Source organism: Lissotriton vulgaris, chromosome 10 (assembly GCF_964263255.1).
Source record: "Lissotriton vulgaris chromosome 10, aLisVul1.2, whole genome shotgun sequence".
Lineage (NCBI taxonomy): Eukaryota > Metazoa > Chordata > Amphibia > Caudata > Salamandridae > Lissotriton > Lissotriton vulgaris.
In genome coordinates, this window is record NC_141698.1 from 62,188,357 (window position 1) to 62,206,452 (window position 18,096).

At 45.4% G+C, this 18,096-nt stretch overlaps 1 protein-coding gene across 1 annotated transcript in view; it reads right to left on the reverse strand.

Annotated features, from left to right (window-relative positions):
- Positions 1-7,642: 7,642 nt before the first annotated feature.
- LCMT1 (leucine carboxyl methyltransferase 1) overlaps positions 7,643-18,096 on the reverse strand; it is a 159,893-nt gene continuing 149,439 nt past the window's right edge. The window contains exon 11 of the mRNA XM_086940464.1: positions 7,643-9,335. Within this exon, the coding sequence (XP_086796590.1) occupies positions 9,313-9,335 (23 nt within the window). The 3' untranslated portion in view covers positions 7,643-9,312. The remainder of the gene's footprint in view (positions 9,336-18,096) is intronic.

Here is an 18,096-nt window from a genome sequence, read left to right on the forward strand (position 1 = left end):
GACGCGGAATCCGCGCCGCGCAGGCGTTCTGAGCGGGCCATGATGGAACCGCTCCGTCATCAGCACAGCGCACCCGCAGCTGATGACGGAGCGGTTCCGTCATCAGCGTCCAAGGGGTTACACGAGGAGCTGTAGTTTATCATGTAGGAAGGTTTGGTAACTGGAAGGAGGTGTCATGCAACCTGCAGCTGTAGTAAGATTAATGGTAAATAAGGGAGGGGATAAATAAGTTGCAACCACTATGGTTTAGAGTGCAGAGCAGCAGCCCAGTAAAGAGCTGAAAGAGAGGATGGCCAAATATGTCAGGCCTAGCTTCAGGTGACGGAAGATTTCCCAGTAAGATTCATAGGCCCATCTGTTTACGCCAGCAATTGTTCTAAGTTCTTATTATTGGGCAAATGAGAACTCATGAGGGGGGATTCTTTTGGGTTGTGCCAATGTGCACTCACCACAGGATAGTACAGGGATGCAATGATTGACCACCCTTCAGAAAACAGACCTTGACAATCGTGTGGAGAATTTAGAGCTGTTAACAAGGGCAGATGCGTGGAGAAGCGTGGCTCAGTGGTTAGAGGCGGCAGACCCGGAAGCTGAGATCGACCCTGGACCAGGGTTCGATTCCCCGCCTCGGCGGGTCTCGGGCTCATAATTCCACGGACTCGACAATTCTCGCTCTGGTGCCTACTCAACTCACGGGGTCACACTCTGCGACTCTGGGCAATAGCTTGCTTAATCTCCACTACGGCCCCTCGCGGCGGGATGCCTGGCTTTCACCTTGTGGACACCCTGCCGTGGTTTCTCACAGGGGAATAAAAGGACGGGTTCCCTAAGCAAGCGCCGGGACGCTTACGGGCAGTTGTGCGCTTTACAAGTCCAGCACATTTACATTTACAGATACTAAGATGTACGTCCAGATTTCTTTAAGTGTAAAACTGTGAGGAGGGGTAGCAGCAGTCAGGGAGTGAAAGAAAGAGCGAGAGAGAGAGAAAGGGGGATACAAAGAAGAAAACAAATAAGATCAAGAAATAAACAGAGTAAAAAAGTAAAAGAGGAAAAGAGGAAAAGAGACGGATGAGAACCAATGACCTGTAAGGACTAAAAGAATTAAACAGTCCTTCAGGAGAAGGATTTTCAGGCAGCGATAATGTTTCTATTTTGTTACTTTCAATCCATAAAACGTGCAGTAGCTTGGTTGGTAACCCAGAGCAAGAGATTTCAACATATTAAACCATATCTGAAGGACTTAAAGTGGTTGCCTATGAAAGAGTGATGCCCCTTTTATTCCACTGTACAAAGCCTTCCTTGACAAGCAACCCTGAGACAGTATAAAAGAGGGAGTTACCCGGTGCTGCCTCAACAAGAGGGTAATAATAAACAGGGATACAAGGGGAAATGCAACCAAAGGTCAAATGCATCTCACTCATAGGTAGGACTTTCAGTGTTAGGGGTCGACTCTGGAACACTCTCAGGAGGTAAAGGTATTTGGACATTTCACAGGCCTTAGATCTATAATGATGTGGCTGATGAGATAGACAGATAGATTTGAGAGTTTTGGAGCTGATGAGAGCTATGAAGCTTCACTGAATTAGTGTTAAAAAATGTGCTATAACATATTACAACCCCTAAACGTGAGCTGCAGTCCGCGGCCAAAAGGAGTTTATATCCAATCAGCGCTGATGACGTAAACATATTCTTTCACCAAAACTACTCAAGCACGAGGAAGAGGGAAAAGGATCTACATTATGTTAGAGGAAATACACCATCACAATAAAAGATTGAGATAAAAGACATTTAATAAGCTAGATCTGACAATTTAGTAAATTTGTCTTGGAATTTTCAAGGACACAAGTTTGACTAAACATTGCTAGAAATTCATTCGCTACATTGTTTTTTTCTTATGAATTAATAAGAAGGTGGGATATCTGAGATTCCTGAAGGTTGATGTGCAACTGTTTTACAATGAAGGATTCAGGGAGGGACAATGGCTTCCAGTGAGAGACAATGGCTTCCAGTGAGAAGGCAAAACATATGTCAGCCAAACCTTAGTGAGGATAGATGTGTAATCAGGAAAGCGCTGCCAATGTACTGAGAGGTATGGACGCGTCGACAGGTAGTTTAGGTTGAACATTTAAATAAAAAAGTTTGATCAAAACATTTGAAACATTTAGCTCAAATGTATATGCAATCAATGTAGTTATCAAATAGTTTGAAAGGTAAACATACATTTTTAAAAATATTAAATATTTTTGTAGGAACTCAATCAGCCTTTACGGTACCCTACCAGTGTCATCATGCTGTAAAGTGCCATAATCCAAACCTCCTTATTCTAACACTAACCCCATTATTTGACCCATACCCATCCCTAAACCTAATCTTATATTTCCCTTAAGCATTTTTGGTAGTCCCAAGTACTAACCCTGACGCTAAGGATAATCCTCAATCTCACCCTAACCCAAAGTCTAAAATTAACCCTAACACACACCCCTAGCCTATCACTACTCCTACACTAGCCCTTGCAATAAAGGTAACCATAATCCTATTAGTAGTTCAAGACCTAGCTTAAAGTCTAAACTAACCCCAATGCACACTCATAACATACCACTTCTCTTACATAAAGCCTTATGCTAAAGATAACCATAACAATGTACTTAACCCTATCTGTAGTCCAAGGCCTAACCCAAAGCATAAAAGTAACCATAAAAGCACTTCAAACCTATCAGTACTCCTGCACTAAAACCTTACACGAACGCTAATCATAACCCTATCAGTAGTCCATGGCTTAACCCAAAGTCTAAAACCAATTCTAACACAAACCCCTGACCTATTACTACTCATACAATAAAACTAACCATAACCCTATCAGGAGTCCATGGCTTAACCCCAAATCTAAACCTAATCCTAACACACACCCCTAACCCATCACTACTATTTACCTAAGCTTATCTGTGGTACAGGCCTCAACACTTGTCCTGTCCTTAAGCCCATCTGCAGTCTAAGGCCTGATCCCTGCATCAGACATGCTTACCGTAAGTGCAGCAACACAGATTCCACTGCTGCTACGTCACTAAATAGCAACTCAACAGGCTAACGTTACCAAATGATAATCACATTCCAACCTGCACTACCATCCAATTATGCAGTAAACATCAGAGGACAATAGGCTGACTATGTGACAATTACACAAAACGTGGAGCGCCCCATTTTCCGCCGTACTCCTCTCCCTCCTCGCTACCGCCTTCTGCAACGGAACACAATCATTCTTCCTCTCTGCGGTTTCTCTGAAGTTCTACTTCAGAAGTGAATGTAGCCATTCACTGACGGGGATAATTATAGATACTGTCTCTCACACCCAGATAATTTTGTAAAAAACATACTAGAAGCTTCAAGGGCCGCCTTCCGCGACTTCTTTTGCGTGCACGGAGCCTCAAGGGTCTTTGAAGAATTTACCATTCAAAACAAAAAGCACACATAGGAAAACAACCTGCTCTTGTGCCAGATCTTTAAACTTGCATGGAAAAGGCTGTTGTATGTGGTAGGGAGCCACCATCCTGGATTCTGTTTCTCCGCCTGCTACTGCTGGACTTCTAAAGTGGACCATTTGACTCTTCACACCCTCTCTCCGCGTACCTCCAGCAGTGCTCCAGGCAGACCTCCAGATTTTCATTCAGATACTGCCTTTCACTGCCAAGGCTTTGGCTTTCACATGTATGCCAATGACACACCAATAACACTGAAGCTTTAGTTGTAGGGGCCCTGGACAGATTTGATTTGGCTTGCAATGTGCAGGGTCACTGCCACAGCCTCTTTATGGTGGTCGAATACCTGTGTGTCAAACTGACTGTGATCTTACACTTGCCTCAGATCTAAGCGGTATCTCCCATTCATTCTATCCCACAAAGACTCAGCACAACTCTTCCGCATGTGACAGACAAAGGCAGAGTCTAAAAATGTCAGCCTTTATTGAGCACAGCTCACATATTTCCTTTCCACTCTACATACCAAGGGCTCTCCCAATGCCTGTTGCAGTATCTTGAGGTTATTCAGAACTCTGCAGCCTGGCTCGTTTTGAATGCTCAGAGGTTTGTGATGCTACACTGCTCATCCGTCAATTTCCTTGGCCCCTGAACAAGGCCAGGATCTGGTTAAAGTCTTCTACATGGTCCATAGGGTCATTAATTGTAATACTAAATCATTTTTCAGTCAAAATCTCTGATTGTACTTACAATCTTAAGCATTCTGCGCTTCACTTTTTCACAGTCCCTTAATTTAGAAAATAATGTTGCAGGAGCTGAGGTTTCTCTCCTTTGACCCTTGGAATTTGAAAAGTCCATTCCTTTTGATTTGCACGGCAACATTTCCAGGTCAAGTCAACATAGCTGGTAGAAACACTAACCAACCACAGCTCTTCCTGCTTTTCCCCAGTTAGGCCAACATCATCACCATCTCAGCTAACCCAGCAGGTCTCTCCCTGCCTTTAAGAACACATCTGTCAGAGTTTCTCTAGCTTAGGTGTCCTCTACTGAGGGTGTGAAGGATAATGGCGTCATCTTTTGGGTCCAGCTCAGGCCTGGAAGTTCCTTGTGACTTTACCCTGGCCCTGCAATACCAGTTCTGTCAATAGCAAAAGTCAACATTACCCATCCCCGCATTCACACTGAGGCCCACACACCACCAAACTCAATATCAACGCATACACAGGAAACAAATCCAACCTCCTCCACATCCCACTGGTCACCACACACCCATCAACTACCAATCAAACCCCCCCACCACATGCTCATTAATACACTCCGTCAGCTGGTCATGAGATGGTGACAAGGAGGAGGGGTGGTCTCAAAGGGGAGGGAGTAGCCCCATCAGACAATCCGCGAAACCCATCTGCCCGATGTTATGAACTACCAGTGGGGCAGGTGATGACAAATTTTGCAGACAACTGGATTTCCATGGGAGTAAAGAGGCAGATTAGGAAGTTTTGGAGGCTGCAGCTGCCGTGGGAGAGCTGGAGGACTGACCAGGCTGCTGGCTACCTGACCCACGAGGTCTGTGGGTATTGCACCCTTGGCCACGCAGTGCCTGGGGAAGTATGTGCGGCTTGGTGGCTAGGAGGGAACAGGGACGGCTAGGAGCCCCTTCCATAGCCATGAAATGAGCGAAAGGCAGATTGTTGGGGACAAGAGGCCGAAGCTAACTGACTGTAGCAAGAGAATCCTTAAAGCGATCAAGCTTCAAATCTGCCTGGTCTTCGAAGAGACAGGTGACATCGAAGGACATGTCCATAAAGGAAGTTTTGACATCCCCTGAAAAGTCAGTCGTCCTCAACCAGGTGTGGCGCCTCAGGGCCACGATCCATGAAACTGCTCTGCCCAGTGAGTCATTCATACTGAGTCCACATCATATTGTGAACTTTGCTGCATCTCTCCCATTGGTAACAGCCTGAAAGAGAACGGCGCAGCCTCCTCCGGGACCTGTGGTAGCACTTGCGCAACCGTGTCCCACAGAACGTGGGATTAACGGCCCAAAAGGCATGCCATGTTCACAGGCCACAATACCAGGCTGGCAGACGAAAACATGTTTATCCCCAAAGAGTCTAGCCTCTTGGATTCCCCATTCGGGGGAGCAGTAGGGAATGCACCTTGGGATGTCAAGGATTGGACCACCAAGCTCTCTGGGGTAGAGGGTTGGATGAGGAAATTTGGGTCCAGCAGGTGATCATCCTATTTACAGGAGCCCCTGTGCTGGGCTTGGACCAAGTCCTTAAAAGGATGCCAGTGAGGGCGTTATTGAATGGGAGTAGGGGCTCGGACGAGGAAACTCCCGGTTGCAACACCTCTGTCAAGATGTCACTGAGGGCAACTGACCTGCGCCGGTTTCGGATCCAGGAATTGAACCCTGGGAGCCCACTAGAGCCAGAGCCGCCAGTGCGGAAACAGATGGGGCCCCCTTTGACCTTGCAGGGCCCAAAGGCACATCAGAGAGGTCGGGCCGCCTAAAGATGAGGTGCATGTCCTCATAGAATTCTTACAGTTGCGTGGGAGTCACTCCGCCTCCTAGAAAGACAGGGAGGAACGGAGTGACGATGCGCCCTTGTCATGTCTGCCGTCAAGTAGTTGAAGACCGTTTCGATATCTTGCTCCTTTTCTTGTGCCTTGGCATACCTGAGGGTTCCCGAGGCCATGGCGTGGGACGGTGACTTCAGGCTCTGCAAAGGCTCCTAGGACCTTCCTGTAAAATCGGACCTCAACTTGCACATAGTTGCATGCCAGGCTGCCATGAGCTTTAGGGACCACTACCTCTAAGCTTTCGGGTTCGTGGTGTGGCAACTGGAGCACAACTCCAGGTCATGGTCGCCCTCCAGACACCACGGTACATCCACACAAGGTGCAGGTCAGTCACCATCAGTCGATGACAGGCTCCACAGGGCTTGAATCTGGTCTTCCTAGATGACATACTCCTATCACACCAGGGGCACTATTACACAATGCAGCGTTTTTTGCTTGTTTGCACCATGTGCACCTTTCGAAAGGTGCGCCCTGCGCAAACAAGGAGAATGCGCCATATTAGGCTGAATTTGCTGTCCCCAGGGCAGCTGAGAACTCGCAGTACCCTGGGCCTGGGGGCAGCACATTTAAGTGAAATACCAAGCAGCTTTAAAGCGGCCGATCTGTGTTCACTATACAGCGGCAACCTGCCTACACTTTTAAGAGGGGTGAGATATTGTCTTGCAGGTGGGTGCAGTGAGTGACTGCCTTAGAACCCCATTCACCCCCTCAATAGGGCTCCATCAGGAGGCGCAATGACAGTGTGCCACCTTTTTGTGGCGCACTGTCAGTTCACCTCCTGATGGCTTCTTTACCTTTGCATGCTCATCAATAATACGACATGGGTGCGGAGGTAAAGAGATTCCCTCATTTGTATGAGGCCTCGCCCCATGCAAATGAGGGAATGCCCTCCGATGAAAGCGCTGGCAATATATGTGCACCAGAACCATCTGTATTATAGAAGGGGCCGCGCAAGCGTCTGCTGCCCCTTCTGTGATACCAAAGTTGGCCCCTATAAAGGTACCGCAATGCCACTTTTGACGTGGAAGGTGCAGACGATGCACATGGAGCAGATTGATGCCACCTACCGGTGGGCAGGGGTACTGCTCATGAAAAATCTCTAAGACCCAATCTGACGCCTGGAGAAATTCTAAGGTAAGGAATATGGGGCTAGAAGTGTCTATCAGATATTAAATCTGGGACCACAGAATAATAGGAATCTGTACTTATTTTTTAACATACTTCTTCTCCTTAACCAAACTTATAACCTTTAGAATCATCTTCAATGCCACTAAAATACAAGTGAAAGAACCAAACACATTACAAACTCTTCTTAAAAATAAAAAGTCAGATTGTGGTGCAGCATGGAACTACGACTCTCGTCTCACCATAGAGAAGTGTGATAGTCCCTTAGTATCCGTAATGTCTTACACCAGCAAAGCCCTCTCGGGAAAAGTTGCTAAATCTCTTTACGGCTGCCCTGTTCTACCACACTGAAAGTTGCAATTATCATGAGGAAGAATATACTGATAAACTGGAAACTGACAAGGAAAACAAAGGTTTAAAAACTGATTACAAAGAGATTGTCTTCTTTCTTCAAAACATTGATTAAATAAGGATTTATTTTAGATTGACTTCCTGTGGATCACCCTTAGGTAATAACACAGATTTTGTTAGAAATCTGACAAAAGTGTAACTCATTAGACCTTGTGGTGGTTCGCTGCATTCAGCACCCTTTACATAGAGGTAGCTCAAAGCAATGCAGAACAGTATCTTGGGCTGTTCTATGCATTCATCGCATGTTAGGGTCTGTCTCCCTCATACAAACCCTTTGCAGTCGAAGTTCTTTGCTTCGTTTTCTCATGTGATGTTCAATGTAGCCCTCACTTCTAGAGTAGGCTGTTCCCTGCTTCTACCACCACTGAGAGGAGCATCCATTTTTTCTGATAGAAGTCTTCATACCTCCGTTGCCACAGATGATTTATTTTCCACATCCATCCTGTGATTGAGCTGCTTCAGGCATCTCCCTCCAAGTCCAGGAAATGTTGTTTATACACCGGCCTCTCACTCGTGTGTTGGAGGTGATCCAGGCATCTGCACCTCTGTCAGGTACCAACACATAACTCCAGCTCCTCAGCTGGAGGCTCTATCGTGACCGAGGAGAGATGCTCCAGGTATCTGATTGGAGTTGTTCTATAGATCCACCCCCACAGATGGGAGCTCCTTTGTGCATCCATATCTCTAGGCAGGAGCTGCTCAGGTATCCAGCCGTCTGTATATTAGATGTTTTGTGTATCCATCTCTTCTGATACAATTACTCAGATACGATCTATCGATCTCTTCCACAATGGTCATGGGGCCGCCCAATAAATTCACCTTCCAAGCCCTTCCTTGCTGGGTGTTTTTCCATACTCTGATTGCTTCTGCTAGGGGTTTCTTTCCACGATGCATCTATATACTTGGATTGGGGCGAAACTTGGCTGGATTCAGATCCACACACGCATCCTCCGGATTACTGGCTGTAATAGACAAACATAAGGTTTATTTCCCTCATTCAAATCCAATGCTGTGGCATTCCACACACCCACTTACTCTACTAGAGTATTCCAAAAGTTCCCGAGCTCAGCTGGATTGGGTTCCTTGCAGTGGCTTCTTCTGCTGTGAATGTTACTGGCATCCGCCTTCCTGTTTTGACCGTCTGCTGGATAAGGGGGCTTTGCCATGCATACAAGACTTCCGCTAAGGGTCGCTGATTGCATTAACTTCTTGGTGGGGTGGGTCTCTGCAACAGTTACTATTCCTAAAGAAATCAATGCACATACGACTACATCTCAGACCCTTACTTGCTCTCAAATAGGCTGGATTCTGTGAGACCAGTTTCCACACTGGATGAGGCAGACTGGGATTATGGCAGGAAGTGGAACAGTCAATGGAAGACTGAGAAGTGCCAAGGACGACTCTGGAGGCAAATTCTGGGTTCGAGAGCACAGCTTTACAGAAAGGTCTGTTTCCGAAAAAGATTCACTCTGTGGGCCATGCAAATCTCAAAGTCTATCAGAATTTATTAAACACATACAAAACAGACCCCGTGGGAGAAGCGGGCAACACAGTTTCTTCCAAACATGGCGCATGAAATGAGGGAGTGATGATTATCCTTTTGGGGATCATGGAAGGACAGCACATGCACAGAGTCCAAAATGTCCTTCGGAAACGGGAATCCTTGTTCAGGCAGTAGCAGTATTCTAGGTTCTTCACTCCATTTCTTATGTGAGGCCTAAAACGTAATGTTTGCCAACCCTGCAGAGAAAAGAGTAAACAAGTATTACAAACTCAAGACTTCAATATGTGTCATGTAAGAAGCGAAGCATCAAGGATGTGGTACCACACATGAAAGAACGACATCATAAACCAGGAGGGCTGATCGATCAGTGGGTTACACCTCAAAGCTCATGTTTGCTTTACATTGCTGGGGACAAACATATGCTTTTCTTTCTGCAAAAAGAAGAGCTACAGACTTCACCTGAGCTACTCTGCCTTTATGACAAAGAGCATAAAATAAACTGTTTCAGCACAACCACAATCTCCTCAGACTGCAGAACTTAATTTGAGCAGGTGGCGGCCATTGGCACTCATGTTTCAGAAACAATATTTATTTATCCGCATGAGGCAAAAATACACAAAATGGAAAGAAGGAGGAAGAGAAAGACAGAAAAACCATCACACAGGGAGAAAGAAGCGATCTGCAAAAGCGAGATAAATGGGCAGGTAGTGTCTGGTAGTGGGTTAAAGATGCATGAGGTAGATTGAAGACTATGCAGTCTTGCTATTGGGTACGCCGACATTCAATTGTAACAGCGGCAGGCTTCTGAGCAGAGCCCTGGACACCTGCACTCACTTTTCTACAAGTTAAGCACTGTTAAACTGGAATCATGAGAATGTGTTGGGTAATTCCAGACACACTTTGAACTTACTCAGGATTCAGGGGTAGTTTCCCTTATCCCACTGGTATTCTTCGAGAATAGCGAGACAAAAATATTGTGCTACAAAAACATCATTGCTCAAGTATTGATAGCTCAATACCATATATGTGAGTGTTGATTTACTACACTTAACTTCACATCTATGTATCCTGACGACGTATATCAATGTATTGGCTATAATTGTCTTGTATCAGAATATTTTTTGGATCAATATTCTCACAAACAACCCCCATTACTGGTAAGACTATGTCTTGCTTTCATTTTCTATGGTCTGTTAGTTCAGGGCTCATTGCGAGTTCAGGACACATGCTCCAGGACTAATGAGCTGGGTGAGCTCGGTAATGTAATGTAATGTAATGTAATGTATAAGAAATGTATAGAGCGCACTGCCAACCATCGAGCATCCTGGCGCTAAAAAGGAAAAAACAGTAAAAGACAACTGTGATCTGAATCGGCTGGAGGTTAAGTTCTAGGATAGAGCCACATTTTTATTGAGACATTTTGTTAAATTTAGGAGGCCAGCTTTGCTGGGATGGACATAACAATTTGTTAAGAGCCCGACAGGGCCCCCAAGCACATATTCTGCTCTGGGGCAATGCGCAGCATCCGTGTTCTGGACTAGAAGTATTCACATTTACTAGCAGAATGGTCCTCTGAAAAAGGTTTACCTTGCTCTACTTTTATTTAGCACAATTTATTTGCTGTGGTATTGAGGAGTTTGCAAGAGTTTGAAGCTGTCACATATCAGTAGTGAGTGCTGCAGACTCCTGCCTCCTAGTGTTGGGCCCGGACTCTACAATTTGTTTTTCTCAAGGAAGTCTTTTATGGTTGACGCTGTGCCTCGTATCTCCTCACCCTAGAGGTAATGAGCATGTTCAATGCTCCTTTGTTAGATTGTAATTTTTTTTTACCTGCCATGCAGGGAGTGAGGATATAGTCTGCTAGGTTAGCGTTTTCTGTTGAGCATGTTTGGATTTTGTGTTTTTGTGACATCATCTAATACCTGAATGGGTCCCTCCCTGCTTCTGGATGTAGTACATTGCTGTCGTAGTGTCTGTACGCAGGATATTCTTACCCGTTATGATAGGTAGAAATGAGGTGAGAGCCATTTGTATCGCTAGTAGCTCTAGAACATTTATGTGAAACGTTTGGTAATGTGCAGACCACTGACCCTGTACTGTAATGTACTCCATGTGAGCACCCCATCCCTTGACTGATTCATCTGCAGTGATGGTCACTAGCGGGACTGGGTCCTTGGAGGCTCCCCCTTTTGTGTTTTCTGTGAATTCCACCATTTTAGTGCCTTTCGGACCCTGGGTGAAACCAAAGCAGAGATCCTCCAAGTTGCTCCCCACTTTTGACCATTGAGATGCCAAACACTCCTTTAGGAGCGTCATATGTAGTCTTGCAGGTGGAACTATTGCTATGCAGAACCCCATCATTCATAGGAGACTCATCACCATTCTGACTGACAGGCGACGATGTGGCAGAAAAAGGGTCAGTTGGTTCTGGAGATTGAAAACCCTCTGTGGATTGGGGTAAGCTTTTGCTGTGACCGAATGGAGTTTGGCTCCAAGATAAAGTTGTATTTGAAGAAGTAAACAGGATTTTGTTGCATCTGTTGTAAATCCCAATTTCTGTAAGAGGTTGATAGTGGTCTCTGTGTCCTGTAGACATTTTGGTTTGATGAGACTCTTGAACAGCTAATTGTCCAGGAAAGGGAAGACATGAATGTTTTCCCTTCTCAGACTTGCTGCTACTACAGCTTGACATTTGGTGAACGCACTTTGGGCTGTTTCACCAAACGGCAGTACCCTGAACTGATAAAGCCTTCCGCTTACCACAAATCGGAAGTACCGACGATGTGCAGGGTGGATCCGAATATGAAAGTGTGTGTGTGTCCTTCAGATCTAATGTTGTCATGAAGTTGTCTTCTTGAAGTAGTGGTATCACATCCTGTAGTGTCACCATGTGAAAGTGTTCAGACAGGATGTGCAAAACTGAGTGGGCGTAGGTCCAATATGGGATGGAACTTTACATCCTTTTTGGGTATTAAGAAGTACAGGGAGTATACTCCCCTTCCTTGGTGTTTGAATGGGACAGGTTCTATTGTTCTTTTTGTAGTACTCTTTCAGCTGGTGTAGGTGATGAAAATTGAGGGTGTGTTTTCTTAGTGGGATATTTGGTGGTTGACTTTTCAGCTCTTGACAATATCACTGATTGATGATATCTTTACACCCACTGGTCTGATGGTACTGTGGGCCACAACTGATGGAATTGTCATAGCCTTTCTCCGACAGGTGATGAGTGATCGGGAGGAATAGTTGGTAAGTCACTGCTTTGTGGTAAAGACTCCCTTTGTGCGTATTCCTCCACCTTTTCCTCATGATTTGAAACCACCTCTGTAATATCCTTTCCCTGATTACTGGTGGTATTGTTGCTGCTGGCACTGGTAACTTGAGGTCTCTGTTTTTTTTCTTTGAGGCCCCTTCTCCTTGGTACCTTTGAAAGGGCTTGTGTTTTTGCATTTTAGAATGCAGCGCTCTCATTGATTTTGCGGTCTCTGTGTCCTTTTTTATTTTTTCAAGTTGTGTGTCAACATCCGGACCAAAGAGGTACTCGCTATCTAATGGAATATTCAAAACTTGCTGTTGCTCTTCCGGGATAAAACTGGATAAAGGAAGCCATGCATGTCTGTGGCGCATTACAGAGGCATTGATCCCTCTTGCAGCTGTGGCTGCGCTGTCTAGAGAGCAGCTGACTGTTGCATTAGATATTTTAGATATTTGTATTCCCTCTGCAACTAAATCTTCCTCGTTTTTGTATTGCTCAGGGAGCTGGTGTAAGAGGTCTTCATTTCGTCCCAAGTAGCTCTATTGTAGCGTGATAGGAGGCCCACCAAATTTTTACAATTCTCCAATGATTGGTATGTCCTGTTGCAACACTTTGTCTTGCAGCGTCAATGCGCTAACTTTCTTTGTTGGGAGGTGAAGCATCCCCAGTGCTTGTGATGCTTCACTTTTATGCGCTGTAGTCACAATTAAGGAGTCTGCAGTAGTGTGACCTCTAATGTAGAGAGGGTCTGAAGATGAAGGCCTGTACTTTCTCTCAATTCTGGGTGAAAGTAACTGATTTGATTAGGTTATTAAATATCTTCTTAGATACTTTAATCATGGAGCCCATCAGTGGTAGGTACTGCACTGGGCTCTCTCTCCTGGAAAGTGTCTCTACCAGGAAATCTGTCTCCTTCTCTGTACTTGAGGTGGTAATTTATGATACTCTGTTACCCTCTGAATTACACTATGATACCAAGAGGTGTCATCTGGTGGAGATGCCTTGGCTGGGATAGGTGGTTCTATATCCGTGTCTGGAGGGACCACATCGTAGTCATTCCATGGGTCTGGGCTTTGTTACGTGTCTCACTGTGAATCAGAGTAATAATCGTAATGTTCAGGGCTGTCTCCTGCCTCTTGAGAGGGCGAAGATAACCATGTGCGCAGTGATATTAGGTACCTTTATGGAATGGTGCTTGTGGCTCTATAGTCTGTTGCCACCCATTTCAACAGTGGCTGTGTAAAATCCAAGTATTGACTTTGTTGCTGGGAAGTTTCTTTATGACGCTGTTTCTGCATAACTTCTTGAAGACCTTCAAATATATTGCATTCTTCCTCTTGCATTATATAGGCTTATGTGTTGTCTTTGCCCGTTTCCCTGGCACTGTTGTTGTTGCCGAGGAAGGTGTGTTTGTTGTTGGTATTGTGTGGAGCCAAGGTTTTCTTAGGAGTTGAAGAGTGACCATGGTCTTTCCCCTTTGTCAGAGTTGTGCAGTGTTTCGCTTCTGTACGACTCAACACCAATTAGTTTTGCAGCTCTGAATATTTGTCCGTCGCTGAAGCAGAACATGGATGTTTTGCTGGCACTGATGTGTGTGCCGATGTCGATGGGTGTTTCAGCATTAATGTCAACCTGGTGTCAGCTCAATGCCTCTCCTTCGGCCTTGTTGCTCGATTGGGGTTGAGAATGTTCTCGCCCTGTCTCTGCTCCAAAGGCCTGTGGTGCACCTTGGGGTTGAGGGTGAGGTTTATGTAATGTATTTTTTTAAACGGGGTCCTGAGGGCGGTAAAGAAGTTAACTATCAGTGCTTTAAGCTGTCAGACTGCTGACAGTGCTAGTCTTTGACTGGGAGTTGCCAGATGATGGAGAGTGAAGTACTTCGGTTGGGGTGAAGAATGTTTGTTTCTGGTGAATAGCGTGGTCATTTAACTGATGTACTAGGTGGCCTGGTGTGTGTCATGATATAATGTGTGTGTGTGAAGGGTGCATGATGGGGTGTTTGTGTGTGTGGTATGGATGTGTGTAAGGTGTGCGAGGGCTGTGTAAATGTAAATGTAGGTGTACTTATATAGGGCAACCTGTCACCCAAAGGGCATCCTGGCGCTTGCTTAGGGAACCCGTCCTGGTATTCCCCTGTGAGAGGCCCCGGCAGGGTATCCACAAGGTGAAAGCCAGGCATCCCGCCGCGAGGGGCCGTTGTGGAGATTAAGCAAGCTATTGCCCAGAGTCGCAGAGCGTGAACCCGTGAGTCGAGAAGGCACCGGAGCGAGAATTATCGAGACCGTGGAATTTTTAGCCCAAGACCCGCCAAGGTGGGGAATTGAACCCTGGTCCGGGGCCGATCTCAGCTTCCGGGTCTGCCGCCTCTAACCCCTGAGCCACACTTCTCCACTGTGTGTGCATGGATGGCATGGCACAAGTGTTTAAGTGTGTGTGTGTGTGTGTGCTGTGAGAGTGTTTATGTAGGAGTGTGTGCTTTTGTGTGTTGTGTGCATGCATATTCGGATGGCGTATGTGTGTAATTCTCCTGTGGATCAGCACTTTCTATAGAAATCTAAGATTTCCTATGCTCACCCATCTCCTTCAATATCAGACTCAATCTTTTATCCTAGGCGAGCAGTCCTATTATCCTGGATTAGCAGTCCTATATCTAGATAGCGAAAAGCAAAAATTCCAGTACCCGGAACAGAAAAAAACATGCCTAGTTTACAGTTTGGCCTCTGTCGCAAATGTGTTGGTGGATCCCTGTTCCCTCACTTCATTTGGTGTCAGGTGGACTGTAAACATTCAGTCGATGGAGCCCCTGTTGCCTCTATCGATGCAATATGTCCTCCAATGGTCAGAGAGAAGTAGGGGCCGTCAGAGAGAGCTTTACATCATACACCCTATTTCAACACGGTCACACGGCAGTCATAGGGGTCTTTTTGTTCAGATTCATCGGATATATAAAGTAACAGGTTGTGATATGCAGGTTATTTCTACTCAGAAAAAGATTTATGAATTGAACCGGGGATGGTGTAGATCCCTATCCACCATTAGGCCCTGCCACTGCTATGTCCTCTCCTTTTCACCACAAAATCCTCAAACTCTGGCAAGGGAAAGACAAGCAGCTATTCAGAAAATAGAGGTGTAGGTGGGTGGATCATCTGAAGGATAGGTGACCTAGGTCAACCAGTTCAAGGGTCACATAGAGAATCAATACTTAATAGTGCATTCAACCACTCTTTCCCAAGACTTGTGGAGGGCCTACAAAGCAACAATACTGAATAGAATCAACTCACCATCAAGAAAAAAAATCACGCATTGATTGCTATTCAGAGGAGACCCCCATCTCAGTATCCACTAAATAGTGGTACAGTCTTCCTCGGATGGTTTCCTGCTGGGTGCCATTTTATACTCAATAGCTGCACCTCCCTGATACCAATCAAGTACTGTCTCTTCAAGTGTCCTTTCCTTCTGGAGTTTTCATTAACATAATTCTCAGGCGTTGGACGCTCCTCTAGGCCATTCTTACGGTCTTTATCTATTGTTATGGCACCATCAGGACCCAACTCCATTGTATGCTTCAGCCACTGTCCCCTATGCAATGCCATGTTCAGACATAGTCACCTTGGCATCTCTTTAAAGAGGTGTCTGGCCCAGTGACAAAGATTATCTTTTTCCTCTGGGCTCTATTTACTCTGGGTCCCCAAGAACTTAGAACGATGTTTCCACTGCAGGCTACATACGAAAAGTTTGACAGAACTTGAAGGACCACTGTAAGAAGGTTACTCTCCAAATGCTGAGTTCCCACCCAGGGCGCAGTGTCCCCACCTATGGCCCAGTAGGTCAATTCCTATTCTCTTTTATCCTCCATTTGTGTAGAGAAATCTATGAAGGATTTGCGCTTTTGCCCAGAATATGTCATGATCTTTGTTTCCTGTAGGTACCCGAATTGATGCTCCTATGTATGTTTAGACATTGGAGTCTTCCTGCAGCCTGCGCCTAAAAGGAGACAGTGTTCCCTCATTGTTAGTAATCATTGGCGGCTTCACCTATGAAACATTTTCGTAGAGAGTACCTCTTCATTTCCTTAACCTCTGGTCAGTCTTGAGCCTTACTGGAGTTTGCATTTCTGTACCTCCAGTTCTGCTAGGGTTGGTGTCTTCTGTAACTGAACTTCGATGCAAAGTTGAGCATCGTCCACTTTCGTAATCCTCCATTTGGAGTGTTTTGGATTAGTGCCTTAAGTGATTGGGAGTAGTGCCTCTCAATTTCCACAGGACAGGGGTCTAGAATGATTCTTTAGCCCTTAGACACAGGAGGTTTTTCATCTGGTTGTTGTCGTTAGAAGAGACTGGAGATCTCAAAGTCTCCCTTTTCTGTTGTGGTTGTCAAAGATCAAAAATGAGCCAATGTTGTAAGCTGCTTCTGAGTATTCTTTCTCCACTTTCATCTTTGCCATCTTCCAGGTTGGGATCTTTTCATGGGGCCCTGTTAAGAGAACCTTTCCATATGGCTTCCTTTTAATGGGCTTCACTGAGAGGGAGATATGCCAAGCTGTCTTGCAAAGTCATCAGGGGAACGGTGAGTCTTTGCTGATGGCCGTCATAGTCCAGTCCTGAGCATACTTAGATGACTATTCTCCCAGTCTACTAGACGGTGCAAAGTCTTCAGTGGTAAGGAATCCTTTGTTACACAGTTATTAAAGAATGATCACATTTCAAGCATTGTCTGCGTCTAGCTCAGATCCATTATGGATAATGCATTCAGTGTTTCGCGGAGAAAAGACCTGTGTATCTGCATTGCAAAGGATGCTCTTTTGATCTTAGCACAGATTATCTCAGTATATTCACCCTGTGATCCTGGAGCTCTCAATTGCAGCGAGAGGCCACATCTTCCAGTAGAAAGACTAGTAGTGTTCATCCTGTTGGGTCTTCTGATTAGGACTTCTTTCTTTTCATTTCCTCTTCTGAACAGGGAAGTCTAGTGTTGATTTAAATTAAAAATGACTGCAGATTCCTAGCATTCCATTATGTAGTTGAGTTGTCTGTATTCACGTTGATTGTTTATGTTTCGACCCTGACATGGGACCTCTAAGTTAATAAGTATTTGTTTATTTGGCTGCCAACACCCCTCATTTGATGTTTCCTTATTTGACATGACTTTGTTTCTCTGTTTTTTCTGGAAGTGACTTGCCACCGATTGCAGGTTTTATCTCATCAGCTTATTTCTACCATTGCCAACCTGATTCCTTTAGAATAGATTCCCGTAAGTGATGGAAGGCTATGATACCTGTTCTCCCTTTTCACTACTAAGAGGGCATGGTGGCCGAGGCACTGTGCAGTATCAATGATGATATGCTCTATGGTGCTCTCTGCCTAAGGTCAGAGAGCACCATCCACTTCCACACAAAATGTAGTAGTCTCATCTGTCACAAGGATTCTGGAAAAACGAGATAGGAATTTCATCCTCACAAGAGTGGGATGACACAAAAAGGGTCCAACTGGCTAGGAGACTAGAAACCCCATTAAAACCTCCCAAACAGCATCAGGCCCAGGACGACTGGGTTTGGTGGATGTTACCAATTGCCCTACTCTAAACACATGGATGGTCGGCCCAAGAAAAGCGAGATGCTTTGTACTGGGCACTGACTGCCATAGAAAAAGGCAAGAAGTCAGTGATGAGCACTTTAGGCAACCACCATCCTGCGGACTGAATGAGGTGTCGTTGGCAAAACCAAGTGATAAGCCTTGCAGATCTTC